This window comes from Amblyomma americanum, chromosome 9, assembly GCF_052857255.1.
Source record: "Amblyomma americanum isolate KBUSLIRL-KWMA chromosome 9, ASM5285725v1, whole genome shotgun sequence".
NCBI classification, from domain to species: domain Eukaryota; kingdom Metazoa; phylum Arthropoda; class Arachnida; order Ixodida; family Ixodidae; genus Amblyomma; species Amblyomma americanum.
In genome coordinates, this window is record NC_135505.1 from 113,248,047 (window position 1) to 113,268,189 (window position 20,143).

The 20,143-nt window shown below is 44.4% G+C and overlaps 1 protein-coding gene across 1 annotated transcript in view; it reads left to right on the plus strand.

Moving 5' to 3' along the window:
- The first annotated feature begins 6,937 nt into the window (after nt 1-6,937).
- LOC144104111 (uncharacterized) overlaps nt 6,938-20,143 on the plus strand; it is an 88,651-nt gene continuing 75,445 nt past the window's right edge. Inside the window, exon 1 of the mRNA XM_077636923.1 lies at nt 6,938-7,125. Within this exon, the coding sequence (XP_077493049.1) occupies nt 7,047-7,125 (79 nt within the window). The 5' untranslated portion in view covers nt 6,938-7,046. The remainder of the gene's footprint in view (nt 7,126-20,143) is intronic.

The following is a 20,143-nucleotide window of genomic DNA, read 5'->3' on the forward strand; positions in this document are numbered from 1 at the left end:
CGCGGAAATTGATCTTTTTTCCTGCTCCGTTCCAAGATCTTTCCTGCTCTATCTGTTTTTTTTTTTTTTCAAGAAAGGAGTTGTAGGGATACTACTACTCTCTTCGGGACAGCTGCCTGACATGTTAAAAAAAAAAGAAATAATTCCAGATTTGTTCATGCTCCGCGGTAAACAGGCCCATCTCCATGTCCAACATTCCTGTACAAAAAAAATCAATTTTGGAGAACTGTAAGGTGTTTATATGGAAATATTGAAGATAGTGGTCCCCTCTTGTGATACGTAGCAAAATCTTTCTTTTGTAGTGTTTCCATCGCTCGCTTCGAACAGTTTACAGTACTGCCATAGAAAACCAATAGAAAACGCTTTTTACGATAGCAAAAACGTGAAGAGCAAAAAAAAAATGCAAAGCTGTCAACGGGAGAGAGGCGAGTATGTTGATTGTTAGAGTAAAATCTCGCAAAACATGACAAAAAAATGCGTTCATAAACTCTTTCATGTTCAAAAATGTTTTTGCCCAGAATTAAAAATTCAGGCAAAAGGTAAAAATGCAATAAATCAAAAATTAAGTACAGTAAAGCAATGCGGTCTGCACAGAAATGAGCAGAAAAATGTGTAAGAAAATTTTTTTTGCCATAATAGTCACATTTTCCATTGAAAGTTGGCTTTTAAGACTTTGGAATGTGTCAGTAGTTCGTACAGCGGCGCTAGTGCGCCGCCTCAGGGCGACAAATGTGGCACTAAATTGTTTCGTTATCGAAAAGAAATCCTTTCTGCCATTTCCTGCGAAAAAAATCGCAGCTCTTCTCTCTGTGTTCTATTTAAATTAATGAATTTTAACTTTTTTTGCGGATTTTTATCGTCCTTTATGTTAACAGCCACCACAATCTTCTATTGATAAACCAACACGACGCATAGTGGTAATTTGTCTATTTGAACTCGCTTAATTCGAATCTCCGATGTATTCGTCAACGTCACGTGTATAGAGGGAGCTCGTAATTGTAACTTGCTAATTCGAAGAACTTTTCAATTCCTTTCGATTTCTGATTAGCGAGGTTTAACTGCGTTCACTGTACACTTAAACTACAACAGTGCATTCGATGTATTAAAACCGCAGGCGGCACATTCCTGTTGGTGAACCGGTGGAAATTTCAACTCTTCATTCTTGCTGTGCCCCGCCGCGGTGGCTCAGTGGTTAGGGCGCTCGACTACTGATCCGGAGTTCCCGGGTTCGAACCCGACCGCGGCGGCTGCGCTTTTTATGGAGGCAAAGCGCTAAGGCGCCCGTGTGCTGTGCGATGTCAGTGCACGTTAAAGATCCCCAGGTGGTCGAAATTATTCCGGAGCCCTCCACTACGGCACCTCTCTCTTCCTTTCTTCTTTCACTCCCTCCTTTACCCTTCCCTTACGGCGCGGTTCAGGTGTCCAACGATATATGAGACAGATACTGCGCCATTTCATTTCCCCCAAAACCAATTATTATTATTATTATTCTTGCTGCTACACTCTAAAATGCGTCTATATTGCAGTAAAAATACCAGTAAGCTGTAATTTATTAAAAGGAAGTTCGCTACAGGAGAGCTTAATTAGGTTTTACTCTTTTCCGTTTTCTTTTCTGTTTAGTCCGGTCATATGAGCCCCCAGTGGAGCCGCCCGTGTCACCCATAACGAGCATCTACGGCTGCTACCACTGAGCGGACGACGCCATGAAACTCCGCAAAGATTACCTAACATGGTTATCATTGTGATCTCGCTCCTTAGAAAACGGAAGAATATGTGTACCATCAGTTTTGCCCGGCATGATGCGCAAAGCAAAATATAGCCAGTGGGGTTGAGCACTTCCATCACCAACGAACACACATCTTATCCAATAGCCAGTATCCAGTATCTAGTGAACAAAACCTGGAATGAATTGATAAATAGTCGCGGTCGCCAATGCTAGAAACGTTGTCTCCGGCCTCAACACTGTCTCTACGAATTCCCGGGTTTTCATCAGTCTCCGATTATGCCCCGCACTCGGCGTCAGAGGTTGTTAGACAGACTAAATAGCAACCTTAACGGGTCTTTTTATACCGTGCTCCCTTAAAAATTAAGCTTCATTCATTCCGCGATGCTGTACCTCTATAACATCCGTTCAGAAACCAACAGCCAAAAATTCCCATCCTCGTACACAAGCCAGATACACGTTCATGGGCAGCCTTTCATTACTGCCTGGTAGCACTGTCCACAATATTCTTTCTTCATCCCTTATCCCCGTCCTGGAGTGCCTTGATAGCGCCGGCCTAACTAGACTGCCTGATACCCTGTATGCTCTAAAACAAAGTCGTCTTCAATGCTTTACATGTGTTGCTTAACAAGCTGAGTTTGCTCTTTCTCTCCTGACAGGCATTTGTGAATTCTGCAAAAAAAAAAAACTTTCCGTCCGCTGGGTGCGCTGTTCAAGAAGTATAGATCCTGAATATTTCATTAGTCTAGTGGTGTGTGAATATTATTTTTATAAAAACCAAGCAGGATACCTAGTAGGGTTGCTTTGCTATCTAATACGATTTGTATGCCTAAAATCTGATTCAAATATGTGCATTTCGCAAATTGCGCAAATAAAAAACGATTAACGGTACTAAGTAGCAATGCGCGAGCGAGGTTCTGAGGTGCGGAGCTATGCCTTGTGGAGTTTAGGTGTACATCGGTCAAACTGCGCAACATTCATCTCCATTAAGGCTTGCGCAAAACTAAGTTAGCATATTAACTTTATGACCCAATGTTATACTTAAAGATAGTTGAGGACAAATAGAATTTGGCCTGACGTTGGTCGGACATTGGCCTGACGTTGGCCTGGTGTTGGCGTCAGACTACTGTCACTGAAAACTGCGCTTTTGTAAGCTATCAAAAGCGAAGAAACGAAATGCACCCCAAAATGTTTGCCCAAAACTGCTCTCCGGCGAGGGCCATTTTGTGCTACCAGGTTCGAACCGGAAGCTCTAACATATGCCGTGGTGCACAGTTCACTTTCCCTCAGAAGGTCTAACATAGACGGTTTACTTTCTCTGGGCCAGAAATTCGCTCAGTTATATATAGGCTGCTACGGCTATTTGTGTTTGATCAGTGGCAGTTGCAAAGGGGCTTCAATGGCAGTGGCAATCATGTGCTAATTATTTCGATAATTAGTTAGCACTGATTACTCGTGGTACCCTGAAGGAAAGAGAAGGTAATTTTTTGCACCTGTTGACCAAACCTTTATTCTGTCTTCGAGCAGAAGGAAACGCTAACGGGGGCTAGCAGGCCAAGTTAATTCTTATAGTACTCTCACCGATATCGTGTGTCATATCACTACTGCATAGCGCTCGAATTTAATAAGCGATTCTTACGAAAATTTGGCGCGTCTACGGAAACAAAATTCGCGCTCGTAAGCTCCCGACAAATGATTTCCTGCGGGACATGGCCACTAAATGCGAACTGTTTTCAGGCATGAGGCAGGTCCTGTGTCTAAGATCCGGAGAAATAACTTCTTTTTACGAAATATGTCATCTAAACAACGCTGCCATTCAAGCAGACCACCAGCTTCAACAAGCACTCGACGCCAAGAAAGAATTAGACACGAGTTTTAACCTAGCGTTTGTTCAACTATCGCAAAGGGTCGACATGCTGCTAGTGCTAGTTGCATTAATTGCAGTGGGGAAAACTGACATGCGCTCCGAAACCGCGCGAAGCAGTGCCAAGGGCAAAAGGGAGAATAGAGAGGAGAGAAGTTGCCTGCAGTTCTCTGTGCTGCTACCGTTACCCCTCGAGGACGTCTGGCCTTTGGGCTTTCTCCGAGAGCGCGCCAACGGAAAGTGGGCGCCATCTATAAGGGCTGTTTTAACTCAAATTTGAGGTTCAATGAGTGCATTTTGTCTAATCGCCACGTAGCGGCGCTATTAACCACCCGCCCGCGATTTTAACGAACAAAGAGCTAGGTGAAGGGATGTCAGTGCCGAACCCACGACCTCCGAATATCCTTATCCGCGCGAAATTTCCCCCTCTTTACAGCCCACCTAACTTTCAGCGTCACCGTGTTTCACTTGCATTGTCTTGAAATGCACTGCGTTGCCGGTCCCTAACCGGCCTCAGTTGCATGCCCCCCCCCCGTTACATGCCATGTTTGTGCTTCTTCGTAATTTAAGCTATAGGATGACATCAACTTGGGGCCCCTCGATTCATTTGGAAAAGCTTTATAGCTAAATTGTGTTCCACAATCCACTGTTATCTACCCCTATTATGTATTCTCTGTCTCTGCAATGATTTGTTTGTTTTTTTTGCTTGTGGCCGTCACGTTATTTTCTAAAATTTTACGTTAATCTTAAACTACATTCCTTCTTGCTTAACTTCTGTGCGCTCTTCTTCGACTTGTTGTTTCACGTATTTTGCTTTACCGCTTACTTTCTTCTTTTTATTCGCCATTTTTCTCCATTCTTACAAATGTTACGAGTTACGGGTGTAATCTGACTTCTTTGTGCATTTTTTGTAGCTTACGTCTTTAGAATTTACTTTTTGTAGCCTACACATTCGTATACTATACTCGTTGAACCCGTTACTAGCCATTGGCTATATGGGCTCACAAAGCGTCTGTGCACCCACTATCTGTATTGAAACAAATAATAAATCAATAAAGAAAGAAAAAACAAATATTACGTTTGTTCTCCAACCCATTCGTCGTGGAAACTACCTTATCTTAGACTTTTGCTGCTGGTTTTTGTCCACAGGTGTTCGTTTCTCTGCAGCATATGACAAAAATTCGTCGCCCTTTTTCACAAAATATACTTCCATAGCTTCCACCTACGCAATGAATTAATCTCCAATCCATCCCATCGTTCTATCCGCGTTGACCACTCCCACAAAGTTGGAGCTATTCCTTGTCCTACTGTCTGCTGTTCCCATAGGCGCGGGCACCGTGGAGGGGGGGGGGGGGGGGGTGGAAGGAAAGAAGGGGGAAGGGGGCTGCGCCCCCCTTCCTTATTTATATCATCTAAGGGGGCGCAAAGTCTGTCCCACACCATACTCTGCTGGCCTGCCCCGTCATTGTTTATAGTACACGGTTATGGCCATGCCGGTTTTTATACGACACTGCTGGCCGAAGACCAGTGGTGTTGCGTTCCAAGATCTGTTTACATGCCGGATCACTTCGAGGAAATCTTTGCAGGTTCATTTTTGTAGTTAAGAAAATACGGATGTGTCGTATATTCTCTGTGGTTTTTAGAGCATGGAAATTCCTTCGGAAGCGCGTTGATGCACTGATGCTTCAGGGACGCAGGGAATGCCTTCCTCTGTCGATGTTACGCATGAAAGTAAACATTACTTCTCAATAATATTTTGCGCATTTCGAAATTCCATCACATTGAAATAAATGTATTGTAAAAATTCCTCATCTTCACACTGCGTTTACGCATGGTGAGAGAGAGGGAGAGAGTGTGTGTGGGCGGGGGAAGGGGGGGGGGGCTGCGGTGAAACCTGGCTTCCCCTATTGCCGAATCAAGGAAGGAAGGGAAAAAGTAATTGCATTCGACCGCCTAGCAGCGGAAAGGGATTTCCGCTCAAACTGACGAGGACAATCAGGGAGGTGAGGGAGGTGTCATTTCCCGATGATCTTTTCCTCCCACTGCCACCGTACGGCGACATTTTCAATATCCCTAGCTGCAAAACTACCATGCTCGATCTCACCTTAAGCAAAATGGAACTATATTGAAACAAATCTCACAGCTTTAGAAGTGAGTCGCCCAGAATAATTTTCCAGTGACTGAAGCGCAGATTGAAACGCCATCTATCGATTTGCAGGGTTTCTATCATGCGGGAAATAATGTTCAAGAGACAAGGACAGGTGTCGCTTCAGACGCAGCTGGGAAAGAAAGGAGCAGATGGAAACAGGAGGCGCAAAAAAAATTGACACGACTTCTGAACTGAAAAATTTAGTGTCGATGTTTTGTCACGCACAGTTGAAAAGTTTTGAAAGGTACACGTGTAAAATTTTCAACAATGCGTCATTTTATTTTCCTTTGTTCAATAAGATCAGCTTTTATCGACAGCTTGCTCCATGTATCTCACTGGAAATAAATGATCTGGCCCTGACTCCGAAACGCTGATGTTAGACTATTTTGAGTTTTCTGCAAATTTTCGAGCGCTCCAAACCATAAATTAAAATTTGTGTTAAGCACTTGCACCTGCTCAGAAAGCATCTGAATTTCTATTTCACCTTCGACTATAGGCAAATTTTCACTTTTGACTGCATTTACAGCCCTTATCAACGACACAGGCTTAAAATGCTTGTTAAACTACTTTTCTCGTCATTTCTACCTTCAATATTGTGTCACTGGTAGTCCGCAGATCTCCTTAATCATAACAGATTCATAACTTCCGGCAGGTCCAATTTTTCTCAAATGCACACTGCTTCAAACAGGACATCCATGACTCTGTGAATTGTGGCGCCACTCGTAAAAGGCGTAAGGTTTGCTACCTACGCCGCAGCTTCAAATCTGAGCGATGTTGTCATTCTTTTCGTCGACTATAGATGGCGCCAGCGTTAGATCAATGCCAAAACCTTCTTACACCAGATGGCGGGATTTCGATATTGAGCGGCGCATTCCTTCCTCTGAGCTGCATAATCAGTGCGCTCAAAATGGCTTATGAGGATGCACACGGTTATGTGGCGCCATCTCTCGCAAGCTCGGCAAAGCCAAAGCATTTCGTTCATGGCCTCCGAGATTCCCAGCTCGACGAAAAATAAGTAATCTCGGAGGACATGGTTTCGTTTTTCCTCGTGTTCGCCTCACTGCTTTCCCTAAACGGGAATAGAGGAGGATTGGGTGGGGGAGGGCGGAATGCGCCGTTGCTAGGTAACGCCGTCGGCAGCGTCTGCTGCGGCGGCTGGTGTAGGGAAAGCGAACCTGCGTACTCCACAGCCAACGCACACACACGCTCAACCCCCGCACCAAGACGTCGTCGACCGACGCTGCTCTCCGAAAGGGATCAAGACTGCTGCGAAAGACCCTCTCTTCTCATTTCTCTTTCCTAAATCCAACATGGCGACCGCTGCGATCAGTTCCGTCTGCTTGTTGTTCGTCTTGCGAACCGCAGCCTCCGTCGTGCCCAACAGAACCGGTGAGTCTCACAGTTCCATTCTTTTGCTGACGCCAACCCACCGTAAAGTTCCTCGATACGCTGTGGACGTTCGCGTGTTATAAGAACGTTCAATTAAGCTAAATCGCATCACCAAGCAGCGTCAATCCACTTCTACCACGCTATCAGTTTCGTACATCCAACGCCGTCTGCTTTCTGCCTCCTGTTTTTCAAACCGCCTTTCTTTAAATCATCGCCTGCTGCTTTTTTTTTTGTCGTCTGCACTATGTTGTCTGCATCGCGTGGGATGACAAATCTCGGCGAAAAAGGCAGTACCGGCGTGCGCTTCAGTCGAGTTTCGTAAAGTGAAAGGCTGTTTATTCAACGTCTAATTAAACTAGACGGCTATTGGAAGACGAGCGTCTTCTTTGTTCGGGGTTTCGTAACGCCAGATGTTGAGCGTCGACCGTCGCAAAATGGTTTTCGCGTGCGGAGGCGGTGAGGGGGAAAAATGGCAGATCCCTTTCCTCTTCCTCTCTCGATTGTACTCGCTCGCTACTGAAACGAGCCGTAATTCAATCACCTTTCTTGTTGCGAAATAATATTGTGTGAGGCATATCCTGGAAAATCGAGCAATATATAGGCTGAAGTTAACGGCACAGTTGCTTGTGCTGCTAGCTTCTTATCTTCCAGGGAACGCAATGTAATTTTTACCGCGGCAGTCGGGCTGAAAAAAAAATAATTTACGAATATGGTTCACCGATTACGTCACAGCTGTATAATGCGACAAAATATCTAACCTTTTTTTGATTTGATTCCTTTCTTCGCCGGCTGTTTTATTCTGTGCCAGAGTCATATTTGAACATTCCCGGGTTTCGTAAGATTCGTTTTTTTTTTATTCCACATATTGAGAAGACACTCTTATGGCATATTGCTGGACTTGCCACAACGACAGCGTTAAATGATGGCACATAAAACAGCAGAGCCAACAACAGCACTGGTCGGCGCTGGTGGTGTCTCAAGTTTTTTGTCCCGTGTTTCCATGTTGCTTTCGTAACATGACTGATCGTAACTGTTACTCAGCTAACGACCTAGTTCATTCAAACAAGCCGCTACCACCTCGCTGGAGACGGCCACAGTCCGTACAGCTGTTAACATCAGCTTGCAAAAGGAGAATAATAGGATGAAGGGTTTAATTCCAACGTAGTTTTCGGAATGTTTAAGTCTCAATATAGCTGCGCTATTTCTGTTATACGCTTAGTTAGATTAATTCTTTTGCTAAATTCCTAGCTAAAGTCAGCCATACTGGTCAGAAAAACAAAAAAAAACACTTTCAGATGGCATTAGTATAAACATGCAAGTAAACATGTAAATATTACTATTACGATATAATGTTAGAAGCATAATATTATCAGTACAACCACCGAAGACACTGAAAACATCGTTCGTCATCTGCAATAGTTCCGTCCTCTCACTGTTATGGTCTGACATTACAAAATAAAATAACTGGGTCAAGTAAGCTCCTTCTTGAAGGAGTACTGCCAGTAACTTACTTATAGCGATACAATTCCCCACCTTTCGACAGTAACTTAAAAACAATCTTCTCGCGTTGACTGTGTTCTACTATTGTCTAACACGTGCTGCAAAAACATGGTTCTACCTTCTCTGGCAGTCCAAAAAAAATTATTTCGGACGGCAAATGAACCCTCCTTTTACGTAATGTTATAGGTGATTCGAAAAATGATTTCAAAATCGATTCAGTTATTTTGCAAAGCTAATCAGCATTTGACGCGCTTGTTTCTACGCGAAGGAGTTAAGTGAGTTTTTGCTCAGTGAAGCTATAACCGTCACTCAGTCATTCAACACGATGGCAAGACGGGCGAGTTGGTGATGCATACTTCTGGGAAAATGGCGCGAAATACGAAGACAGCAAAGAAAGTAAACAACAGTACCAGCGCTAACTCAAACTAAAGGTTTACTCACAAGAAAAAATATAAAGAGGGCGAACAATCAAGAAAGCGAAGCAAACACACGTGTAGCTACGTGGAACCGAGGAAATGAACCTCACTGTCATGCAGGCATACAGAAGGACTGCTAACGCACAATCTAGTTTTTTTCCTAAAAGATTAAGAGATTAAGAGGCTAAAAGATGCAGGTTAGCCGGATGATGCCATCTTGTTGGGCTGCAACAAGATAGCCAAAAAACTTAAGTCTTCGGTTGCTGTGCCTGGGTCAGACAGAGTGAAAGAAAGGAATAAGGTTGCAGTTCTCTCGTATGTACACCGCCTATCGCATAACCTAAACAAGGTGGCGAAAAGGTATAAAATAGGGGTTGTCTTCTCAGCTCCTAAAAGAACCTAAAAGGGTGTGTGCTATGGTGGAAAGACAGGCTGAAAAACAAAATGAATCCCAAAGTGCCTGTGGGATTAAACATAAAACTAAGTATGTTCAATGCTCTGAAGGAGTTGTTTAGAAAATTCTTTTTTCCTGCGGACAAGTCTACATTGGTCAGACGGGTTGTTGTATTAACACGCGCCTAATTGAGCATGCTAATGTCTTGGAGGCTAAAAAATCTACTAATCTAGTCGATCATGTTAGAGACTGCAAATCTTGCTTCCCTACTTTTCATCACAGTGATGTATTGTACAGTCACCCAACACAGTTAACCAGACAGATTGTGGAGGCATTTTACATGAAGAAAAAAAAAACTAGATTGTGAGCTTGCAGCCCGTCGGTATGCCTGCATAACAGCGAAGTTCGTTTACTCGGTTCCACGTAGCTACACGTGTATGTGCTTTGCTTTCTTGATTGTTTTCCCTCTTTATATTCCTTGCTTCCTGTGAATACACCTTTAGTTGTGAGTTAGCGCTTGTCCTGTTGTTTCCTTTTTTTGCTGTCCTTGTCTTTTGCTTTATTTTCCCAGGAGTATCATTCAAGAGTAATTTTGCGATTTGTGCTTGGAGGGAACTCTTTTCTAGTCCGTTTTGATATGACATATGTTGAAGTTCAGTTCCTCTTAGAAAGTGTTTACGGAAATGCATGGTATACGTCCGAAAACGATAGAAATAAGGCTGTTAATTTCAATTTAATTCTCTTTTCATTAGCAATTTAATTAGAAGTGAAGAAGCGAGTCATCGGAGTTCCACCACGCTGTCTCTGTGTCTTATGCCAGAGCTCAATGCATTCGGTAGATTTGACAACAGCTGTTGTCATTAGCAGGTGTTTGGAAGCTCTCCACGTATAAGCGTGTTTAGGCCTTCATACGCAAGTATGACTTATGTCATGCGACATGACCAGTAGATGTATACGTCACGTAGTCACGCTTGAATCTTATTAACCATTAAAAAGCAACTGTGCGGTTAACAGGCATAAACAGAGGGACAACATACACGACACACATGGCGAATGCAGGGTATGTTCTCTTTCTGTCTTCGCCTGTTAAGTGCACAGTTTTTTTTCAAAGATCATGAACCAACTAGCTCAAAAAAACAAAGCTTTACTCGATCTTATTAACCATGTGATACTCTTTATATCAATTACGATACAGACTATACATATGTGAATAATTTTTGTTTAAGCTTGGCAAATTATGTCCTCACGGATTTACAAACGATATTGCTTAACTTGGTTCTCAGCTCTAAAGGCAAAAACGACTTTAAATTTCAGCGAACATATTGTCGCATCAGCAGGTGGCGGAATTATTTTGAATCTTGCAACTGATTTATTGCGTGTTCCTCGATGTGTGTTACTCTTTTCAAACGTTCACAAATCATCGTACTCCGGCGGGTGCGTTTATATGGAGGCAAAACACTAAGGTTGCCCGTGTGCTGTACGATGTCAGTGCACGTTAAAGATCCCCAGGTGGTCGAAATTATTCCGGAGCCCTCCACTACGGCACCTCTTTCTTCCTTTCTTCTTTCATTCCCTCCTTTATCCCTTCCCTAACGGCGCGGTTCAGGTGTCCAACGATATATGAGACAGATACTGTGCCGTTTCCTTTCCCCACAAACCAATTATTATAATTATTATTCTTTTAAAATGTGCAGTAATCGTTTTTTTCAATGAGCGAATCTACCGATTTATTTTTATTAATGCGCCAGCACTACGCTTCCACTCAGCCGTAAAGCGCGTTGTCTGACTAAAGCCTGCGTCTGGCAGGTGGTCTACTTGGCATGGTGGGCAGGTGACAACCTTCCACCATTGTCCCGTTGTCTGTCTGTCTGTCTGTCTGTCTGTCTGTCTGTCTGTCTGTCTGTCTGTCTGTCTGTCTGTCTGTCTGTCTCTGTCTTTCCGTCCGTCCGTCCGTCCGTCTGTCTGTCTGTCTGTCTGTCTGTCTGTCTGTCTGTCTGTCTGTCTGTCTGTCTGTCTGTCTGTCTGTCTGTCTGTCTGTCTGTCTGTCTGTCTGTCTGTCTGTCTGTCTGTCTCTGTCTGTCTGTCTGTCTGTATGTATGTATGTATGTATCTATGTCTGTCTGTCTGTCCGTCCGTCCGTCCGTCCGTCCGTCTGTCTGTCTGTCCGTCCGTACGTGCGTATGTCTGTCTGTCTGTCTGTCTGTCCGTCTGTTTGGAAGAGCTGGGTGGCAACCTCCTGGGTGGCAGGTGGGCAACGTAGGCCACGTGATCATGCGATCTCATTAAAACCTGCCGCCTGATTGTGAGCAAACTGCCCAATGTGACAGGTGCCAATTCAATGATTAGTCGTGAGAGGTTCCTCGGGAAAAGCAACATTGGTCTCACAAGCCCCTCCGATGGCAGAACCTGCCGTCGCAGGGCAGTGGCGCATTGCTTAACCACTTGCACCACTGCGCCAGGAACGGTATGAGGGCTCCCAGAGAATTATGAATGTATAAAATGACCAAGTCTACTGCAATACAAGTCTAAAATGATACAGCATCACGTAAATATACATCATGGGATATATCAACCAAGGTAGTCCAGGTCAAATCAGGCAAAAACCACAGAAAGTCAAGATAACCCATGCAGAACCAGGCCTAACCATGCTAGAGCACAAAAATTTTGACTAGGCCCAAGCTAAACCGCCCGTGATATCTTTTTCTGAAATACTAGGGCCAGTAGTCAAAAACAAATCACAACTTTCATGACACGTTTGTGCTCATATCCATTACAAGGTTAGGTTGCCAAACCAACTAAACTAGCTGCTTTCGTTCATTTCGCTAACGTTTAAAGCAGAAGTAGCCGTAGTTTAACTCTTCTTAATTTTCCCGCCCTTTCATTGCGCGACTTGCTTTGAAAACTGCTAGAGAACGCATTCAAAGCAAGAGCAAAAGTTACCGACCATACGCTCCAGACATACGACGATGGCATCTTTTCGCGATGTACCATTTTCTATTTCCTTTGTTTTGTTTTTTCTCCCTCCTCCTCCGAGCTTTTGTCCCAGACACCATTACGTTACGAGCGGTTATTCTCACGTTATAGCGCTTGGCAAATAGAGAGCAATCGAGAAAGCCTTCGGTCAGTGCTTTTTTTCGCCACCGGTGGCAGTTAGGTGCGGTCGTTAATCCACCAAACGACTTCCTGATTACCTCAGCCGCTGTTATCTTCCGTTCGCGAGGTCGTCAGGTCGTCTCGATGATGGTGGAGGGAATGGTGTTCGAACGCTTTTGTTTCGGTGGTCGGGCGAAAGCCAAAGTTCAGAGCAAGATTAAATGATTTTGAGTGGCCCCTTTCGGCAGGAATCTGTAGTGAGGCCGCAAAAGAAACTGCTGTCTTGAGCGGAAGGCTAAGGGAATGGAAAACGTGAGAAGAGATTCCTAAACACAAAAGAGAAAAAAAAGCACAGAAAAGAATGGGCTGATAAAAATAACAGTACAGCACTGTGCAAAGCTGTCGTTTGGGGACCGAGCGGCATGTTTAGTTAGGGACGACGGAGGTCTAACTTACACTCACTTCGCTGAAAGCATGAACGTATTATAGAGCTATAAATTATTTTTGAGCTCCAAATGCTCGAATTTTTTTTTATTTGCTTGAGAAAATAAACATAGCTTTATGCCTTACAGTGGCGCCGGCTACCGGTTACTGTAGCGGTGAACAAAAATGCGCAAGAACAAACGACATCATACACGACACGACGTAACAGCTACACTTAAGTCCCGTTAAAGGATGGCGGTAATACAGTCGAACCTCGTTGCAACGAGACAGTTTATAATGAAATAATGGATATAACGAAGGAATAACAATTCCCCTTTGAAGCTCGGTCGACACGGGCTACAACGAAGCTACGGCTATAACGAAGTAATCAGAGGGCCCCTTCAACATCGTTATAACGAGGTTCAACTGTAATAATATTGTGTGTTGGTCGGGGAACTCCTGACGGAGGCAGCAATAACAAAATCAAAAAGTACACGGTATCACGTGTGAATGAGCTGCCAGACCTTTCTTTAAATGAAAGAAAGAATCAACACGCCGGCGATTATTATAGAAGCTACCACTGACCTCCTGGCTAACCAGGTGCCAATAACTACACGATACTTTTCTTTATGCAGCAATACATGGGATTTCGTCCCGAACGTAGCGTTTTATTAAGATCCAGTATAAAAATTAACTAGGAAGCAATGACAAATCATAATGCGGGTCACCACGTCGTAATGTGCACTTATATACCGCACGTTTTGCGCAAACTGAGTGAACCAAGGAAATAAATTATCGTTAATGCACATTCCCGTCGAAAGCCAACAAGAGGGGAAGAATACGTAACAGCCTGTTTTCGGGAATATTTTGGGTCATATTTACTGTTTATAACTCCTTCTGTAGTACTACATCATAGGCGGTGCCCTAGAGAAATACAGTGTCTGTTTGGACGCGGTTAGTACGATATTTTCTCATCTCTCCTCTTTAACTGAGCTTGCTGTACGTATGTTCTTCAAGACGTGGTCAGAAAACTAAGGCTTCGCTAAATACTATCCACTTGGTTTGTTTGCGTGGTCATATTGTTTAGGTGTCCATTGCAAATGTCTAGCCTTATTACAATGGCTATCATGGTGAGGGTAATACCACGATTTTTCTCTCATTTCAATTTCAGTGCTACCATCAAGCGCATCAGGTGGCTGATACAAACAATAAATAGTGCATAGCGCCACCCAGCCAATGATTAAAAGCGAAAATGATCACAGCTGGGGCTGATCCGGAGTTTCCGGGTTCGAACCCGACCGCGGCGGCTGCGTTTCTATGGAGGCAAAACGCTAAGGCGCCCGTGTGCTCTGCGATGTCAGTGCACGTTAAAGATCCCCAGGTGGTCGAAATTATTCCGAAGCCCGCCACTACGGCACCTCTTTCTTCCTTTCTTCTCTCAGTCCCTCGTTTATCCCTTCCCTTACGGCGCGGTGCAGGTGTCCGCCGACATATCAGACAGATACTGCGCCATTTCCTTTCCTCAAAAACCAATTATTATTATTATTATTATTATTATTATTATTATTATTATTATTATTATTATTATTATTATTATTATTATTATTATTATTATTATTATTATTATTATTATTATTATTATTATTATTATTATTATTATTATTATTATTATCACAGCTGGGGTTGAACCCCGACCTATGTGCATCGAGGCCGTCTAATGGCGATTAAAAGTAAAGATCCTTTTCTGACATGTATCTTTCGACATAAGGCGATCAGAATCAGCACTTCCTGTCGACTCTTGCTGGGGTTGCTAACACCGACTTTTTAAAAAAAAATGCAGGGTTCATTAAGGTCCTTTCCTGTCAAAATTTTTAAACTTAGTACCAAAAAATCGGCGCCAAGGAAGGGTATAACGCGTACCCGCCGCGGTGGCTCAGTGGTTAGGGCGCTCGACTGCTGATCCGGAGTTCCCGGGTTCGAACCCGACCGCGGCGGCTGCGTTTTTATGGAGGAAAAACGCTAAGGCGCACGTGTGCTGTGCGATGTCAGTGCACGTTAAAGATCCCCAGGTGGTCGAAATTATTCCGGAGCCCTCCACTACGGCACCTCCTTCTTCCTTTCTTCTTTCACTCCCTCCCTTATCCCTTCCCTAACGGCGCGGTTCAGGTGTCCAACGATATATGAGACAGATACTGCGCCATTTCCTTTCCCCCCCAAACCAATTATTATTAAGGGTATAACGCATTTACCGAGACTTAAGCACGAGTGGTTGCTAACTGCTAGCTCAACTAGCAACTACCCTGACAATAACTACATTGTTGCAGTGCTTGATACAAAGACAGAGGTCACCATTCATATCATAGTTTAGTGCCCCTTATGCATCGCGAGAGAGCCTAGAAACTTAAACTTATTACCAAAAAAAAAGCCATTAGATCACAAGTGTAACTCTATAAGTACACAGAGGCAGATTGATTCTAAGGATGCTAAGATTCGAAGCCACGCCAACTACTTCTAACGCTTCTATTTGCAAAACTCGGAACGAGCTCATCGCAGCGTTGCAGGATGCTTACAGTCTGGAAAACGCGGTAAATAAGCTTCGATTACTTTCGTCGTCGATACGCCTGCAAGACGCCAGCGGCGACGGTGCGCGAAGCTTGTCGTCCTGCCAGTTACCCCGCGGTACGTCGTTTAATTAATTACATTGACGCGACACATACGTGACGCACTCATGGCGGGCTTCCCCGCATCGATGCTTCGCTGACTTCCGCCCGATGGCGACGACCCTTGAACGTTTGCTGTAACGAGCTAACGAGATGTACGACGCGCTGGCGTGCTCTGAATATTCAGGTGCCGCGCTAACGCGGACCCATAATCTATGCTCAGTGACCCTTGATATAGGTGCGTGTTTACATATTTTTTACACGCCTCAACTCTGCGAGGTACAAAGTTGAGTTGTGACAGTAGATGGTTTTGTCAGCCATTTAGAAAGAGCGAAGTTGGTTGGCGTGTGAGGTTTAACCACCCGAACTGTACCCAACAATTCTGAGCAAGAGAATTTTTGAACGGGAAAGAGTATATGAGCGCAATTTTTTTTCATATTTATTAAGTTTTCACTATAACAATCGATACATCCACAGATCTTCCGTCGGCAGGCTTGAATTTGTTTGCTTTTAACGTTTTTACTGTCGTCAAGAGCGCTCACAATGGTTTTCTGTGGCAGTCTTAACTGCGCCATACGAACGATGGAAACACTAAAAAAAGAAAGAGTTTGCTACATATCGCAAGAATGGACCATTACCTTCAATATTTCTATAGCAGTACTTCACAGTTTTCTAAAATTCAGAATTATTACCCAAGAATGTGGACATGGCTGCATATGGCTATGTGGGGGGAGGGGGGGGGGGGGAGTCGTAGTGACGGCTCCAACATAATTTTGATCACCCGAGATCATGAATATGATAGAATTAGAAAAAAAAAGATGTGTCGTTGGTCAGAAAATTCACTGATTGGCTGGAGGGAATTGACGTCAGTAGACCGGATAATTCCCATTGGCTGGAGGAGAGGAAAGGACGGCACAAGTCTTCAGTCTGGCGTTTGCATTTCCTCGCCCCATAAAAAGCTCCGGTGGGGCTGCTTATAATAAATGCTGATTGGTTAGTATATCATTATGCGCCAAGACAACTTTATGGGCTACGCCGAGGGCCTTTGTGAAATCCGCTTCTTAAACCTCCACTGAAGTTTTAGTACAAAAACATTATAACTGGTCGCCTCCATTCAAATGCGGCTACCACACTATGGATCGAACCCGCGACCTTGTGGTCAGTAGAGAAATGCCATAGCCACGAATACACTTCAACGGGAAACCAACCAGGCACTCTGGGAGATCTGAGTCCTTTGAGCTTTGTGACAATGACGGCTCGTCACTCCCATTTCCGCCGCTAGTCTCGCTGAATCCAATTTTCTGTCAAGTGTTTTCGTTACACCTCGCACCTGTCAGCCACATATGTGATTTTCACCGGGATCTGTTGAATGCTTTCCTCCAGGGTATCGACATTATAATCGGTGGCGTCGAATTTATGCCGACAGTAAACAGATTCCTTCTTCCTTCTCCTTATTAGGGACACTGGGAAGCCTCTGTACTTTCATTCATTACTCTGGGGACGTCATATGTACGCGCCCCCCTTCATTTATGTTCACTTGTTAGTTCCTCCTATACAATCCAACTTTTCAAATCCCCCTACACCCTCTTTCTCCTTTACAAATTATATCGCCTTCACCACCTTCCCCCCCCCCCCCTCCCCGGGCAGTGTTAATCTCCCATTCTTCTGGTTAACCTACTCACCTTCCCGCTTCTCTCTCTCTATCTCCCTCTCTTTCCGGTCCCGCTGCATTGAGCCGGCCGGCACAGTTGTACTATACTTTCAGCATTTCACCGCCCCTGCACAGCGGACAATTTGTCTCCGAGACTGTACTATCGGGGGAATTTCCGCGACTGTTCAAACGCGGTCACAAACTTTGCGGCGAACTATTCTCCGAGAAGTGCTTCGCAAGTACTAGCGCTATTACACTGACGCAGCGGCTAGAATACGTGAAATTATTATTCCTGGAGGCACAAGGTTCCATTTATTAGCAACCGCGCCTACAGGGAGGAGGGGGGGGGGGGGGGGGGCGAGGTTTTGTCATTAGTTCTGGAGCTCACGGCGCCCTGTACTGGTGGCGCCTATATTAGGGAGGCTACGTTCAGGCCTGTCCTGCTCGTGTGTAGTGCGAGGGAGTCGTTTGAATAAGTAATGACACTCCCGGGAAAGCTGCGTAGTCATGTTCTTGGCGTGGCGATAATTGCCGAATTATCCCGGGAAGAGCGATGATTACGTTAGCCGGCCAGTGTACTCTTCTAACGCACTGACAGAACCAGGGTTTTGCTATGTAAGGGCGGCGCTGCGAACGTCTTCATGACTCTTGTCTTATCCATTTTTGTTAAAGTGCTTCCATGAAGGACAGTGTTTTCGAACCCTTGGATGCTGCTTCGAACGAAGTTCGGCTACCTGCAGTAACCTTCTCATTCTTATCGTTTATTGTTTGTTTATCGTCTATTTTTACCTCATCAGAGACTGCGACTAAATATTCCCGTGCTCCGCTGCTTGCCTAGTAAATTTCATGTTCTAGAGTAATCAATAATTGAGTGATTATTTCTAATTGATCGCTATTATTTGTGTAATAGAACATTGTTAGTTGCAAATGATATTTAGTAATTGCGAACTCTGAATTTGCAATTGTTTCGCAACATTCAATTTCTTGATCAGCATGCTAACAAACTTGAGTGCTCCTCCTGGTTAAGGTTTGTATTATGTACGGCCTTTGAGGCATTCCACTAAAAACGATTATTGTGTAATGTTATTTTCGCTGGAGTCGGCGGGCCTGATGATGATGACGTTGATAATAAAAAAGAACGTAATGCTGATAGCGATGATTATGGTGAAAGCTGAAATAAGAACAAAAGCCAAATTTAGTGGCCGAAAAAAAACCACAGAGTTCTTTCTTCAATCTGCACACTGGAGTAACTGGCTGCAGTTACGTGTTAAGCACGAATGTTCTTTTGGAGCTTGCTACTTTTTGCGACCGGTGTATTTTGTCGACTCATTGTCATCTAAAAACTTCCAACACTCGCATACGACAAAGTAGGCACTATTTTTATTTTCTCTTTTTCGTTGTTCACATCAGGAATCTACTGAGAGTTTCCATATAATTGGTTTTATAGTTCCACACGTTTCCATAAAAAAATTTTTATGGATTCAGAATGAGGTACATGGAGTCAGTATGAACTATATGGAATAACGAATGGAATCCTGCGGACTCTATATGACGTCACACACACTGTATGAAAATCACACAGTAATTGTGAAAAATGCTTACGGACTCCGTATAAACAAGAAATGGATTTCCATATAATTTTCCACATCTTATGTACTACGTATTCCCCCATAATTCCATACGAGCGGCTCATAAGTAACGTTTCAATAGGGCACGCCAGCTCCTATAACTCCAACTCGTGGCGCCATCTGTCTCAGCTTCTTTACAGCGACGTTTCATCCACAGGTGGCTGGCTCGACACAATCCCAAACCACACAGCACAGTGTGCTTTAAAAGCCCTATAATGGAAATGCAACAACGGTAGCCGCATCCTTCCTTTCCCCTACGTCGGTACCCGTCCTTTGTTCGCGGACAACGAACTCCGGCTTAGAGCTTCGAAACAGTCCCGCTTTGTTCCGCGAATAAAATATTCCGGAAGCGAAACAGACTCGCGAGTTGAGTTATTTGCGAGTCCGGAGTCTGTACAGGGAGATAAAAGCGCGCTTTCCTGCGGAAACCGCGTGCGAGAGCTCTTCTATGGACGCCCGAGGCAGCTGCAATTTGTTTCGCAGATTCTCGGCTCGTGTCCGCCAAAAAGGTTTGGCTGCCGCCCTGGATTCAAAGCACCCTTTCTTGCTTCATCGGTACTTTTGTTTTGGTCATGACCCCCTGTATACGGAGAGGGTAGCGACAATCTTTCTTTACTGCAAGTTTCCTCCTCGATCCTCCTTGCACGGATGCATGAATGGATGGAAGGTAGGAGCGTCCCTTTTGAAACGGGGTGATGGCAGTTGCCACCATGCTCAGCTTTTTTCCTTTATTTTGGTTTAACTGTGTTGTAAGTTATTAAAATTAGCCATTTTCTTTAAATACGTCTTCCTACACTTTTAACCTTATGTCACCTCTCTGCTTTTGAGCCGCCAATCTTCCAATCGCTTTTGATTAATTTCCACCACAGATATATACCCGCCGCGGTGGCTCAGTGGTTAGGGCGCTCGGCTACTGATCCGGAGTTCCCGGGTTCTAACCCGACCGCGACGGCTGCGTTCTTATGGAGGCAAAACGCAATAGGCGCCCGTGTGCTGTGCGATGTCAGTGCACGTTAAAGATCTCCAGGTGGTCGAAATTATTCCGGAACCCTCCACTATGGCACCTATTTCTTCCTTCCTCATTTCACTCCGACTACTGATCCGGAGTTCCCGGGTTCGAACCCGACCGCGGCGGCTGCGTTTTTATGGAGGAAAAACGCTAAGGCGCCCGTGTGCTGTGCGATGTCAGTGCACGTTAAAAGATCCCCAGGTGGTCGAAATTATGCCGGAGCCCTCCACTACGGCACCTATTT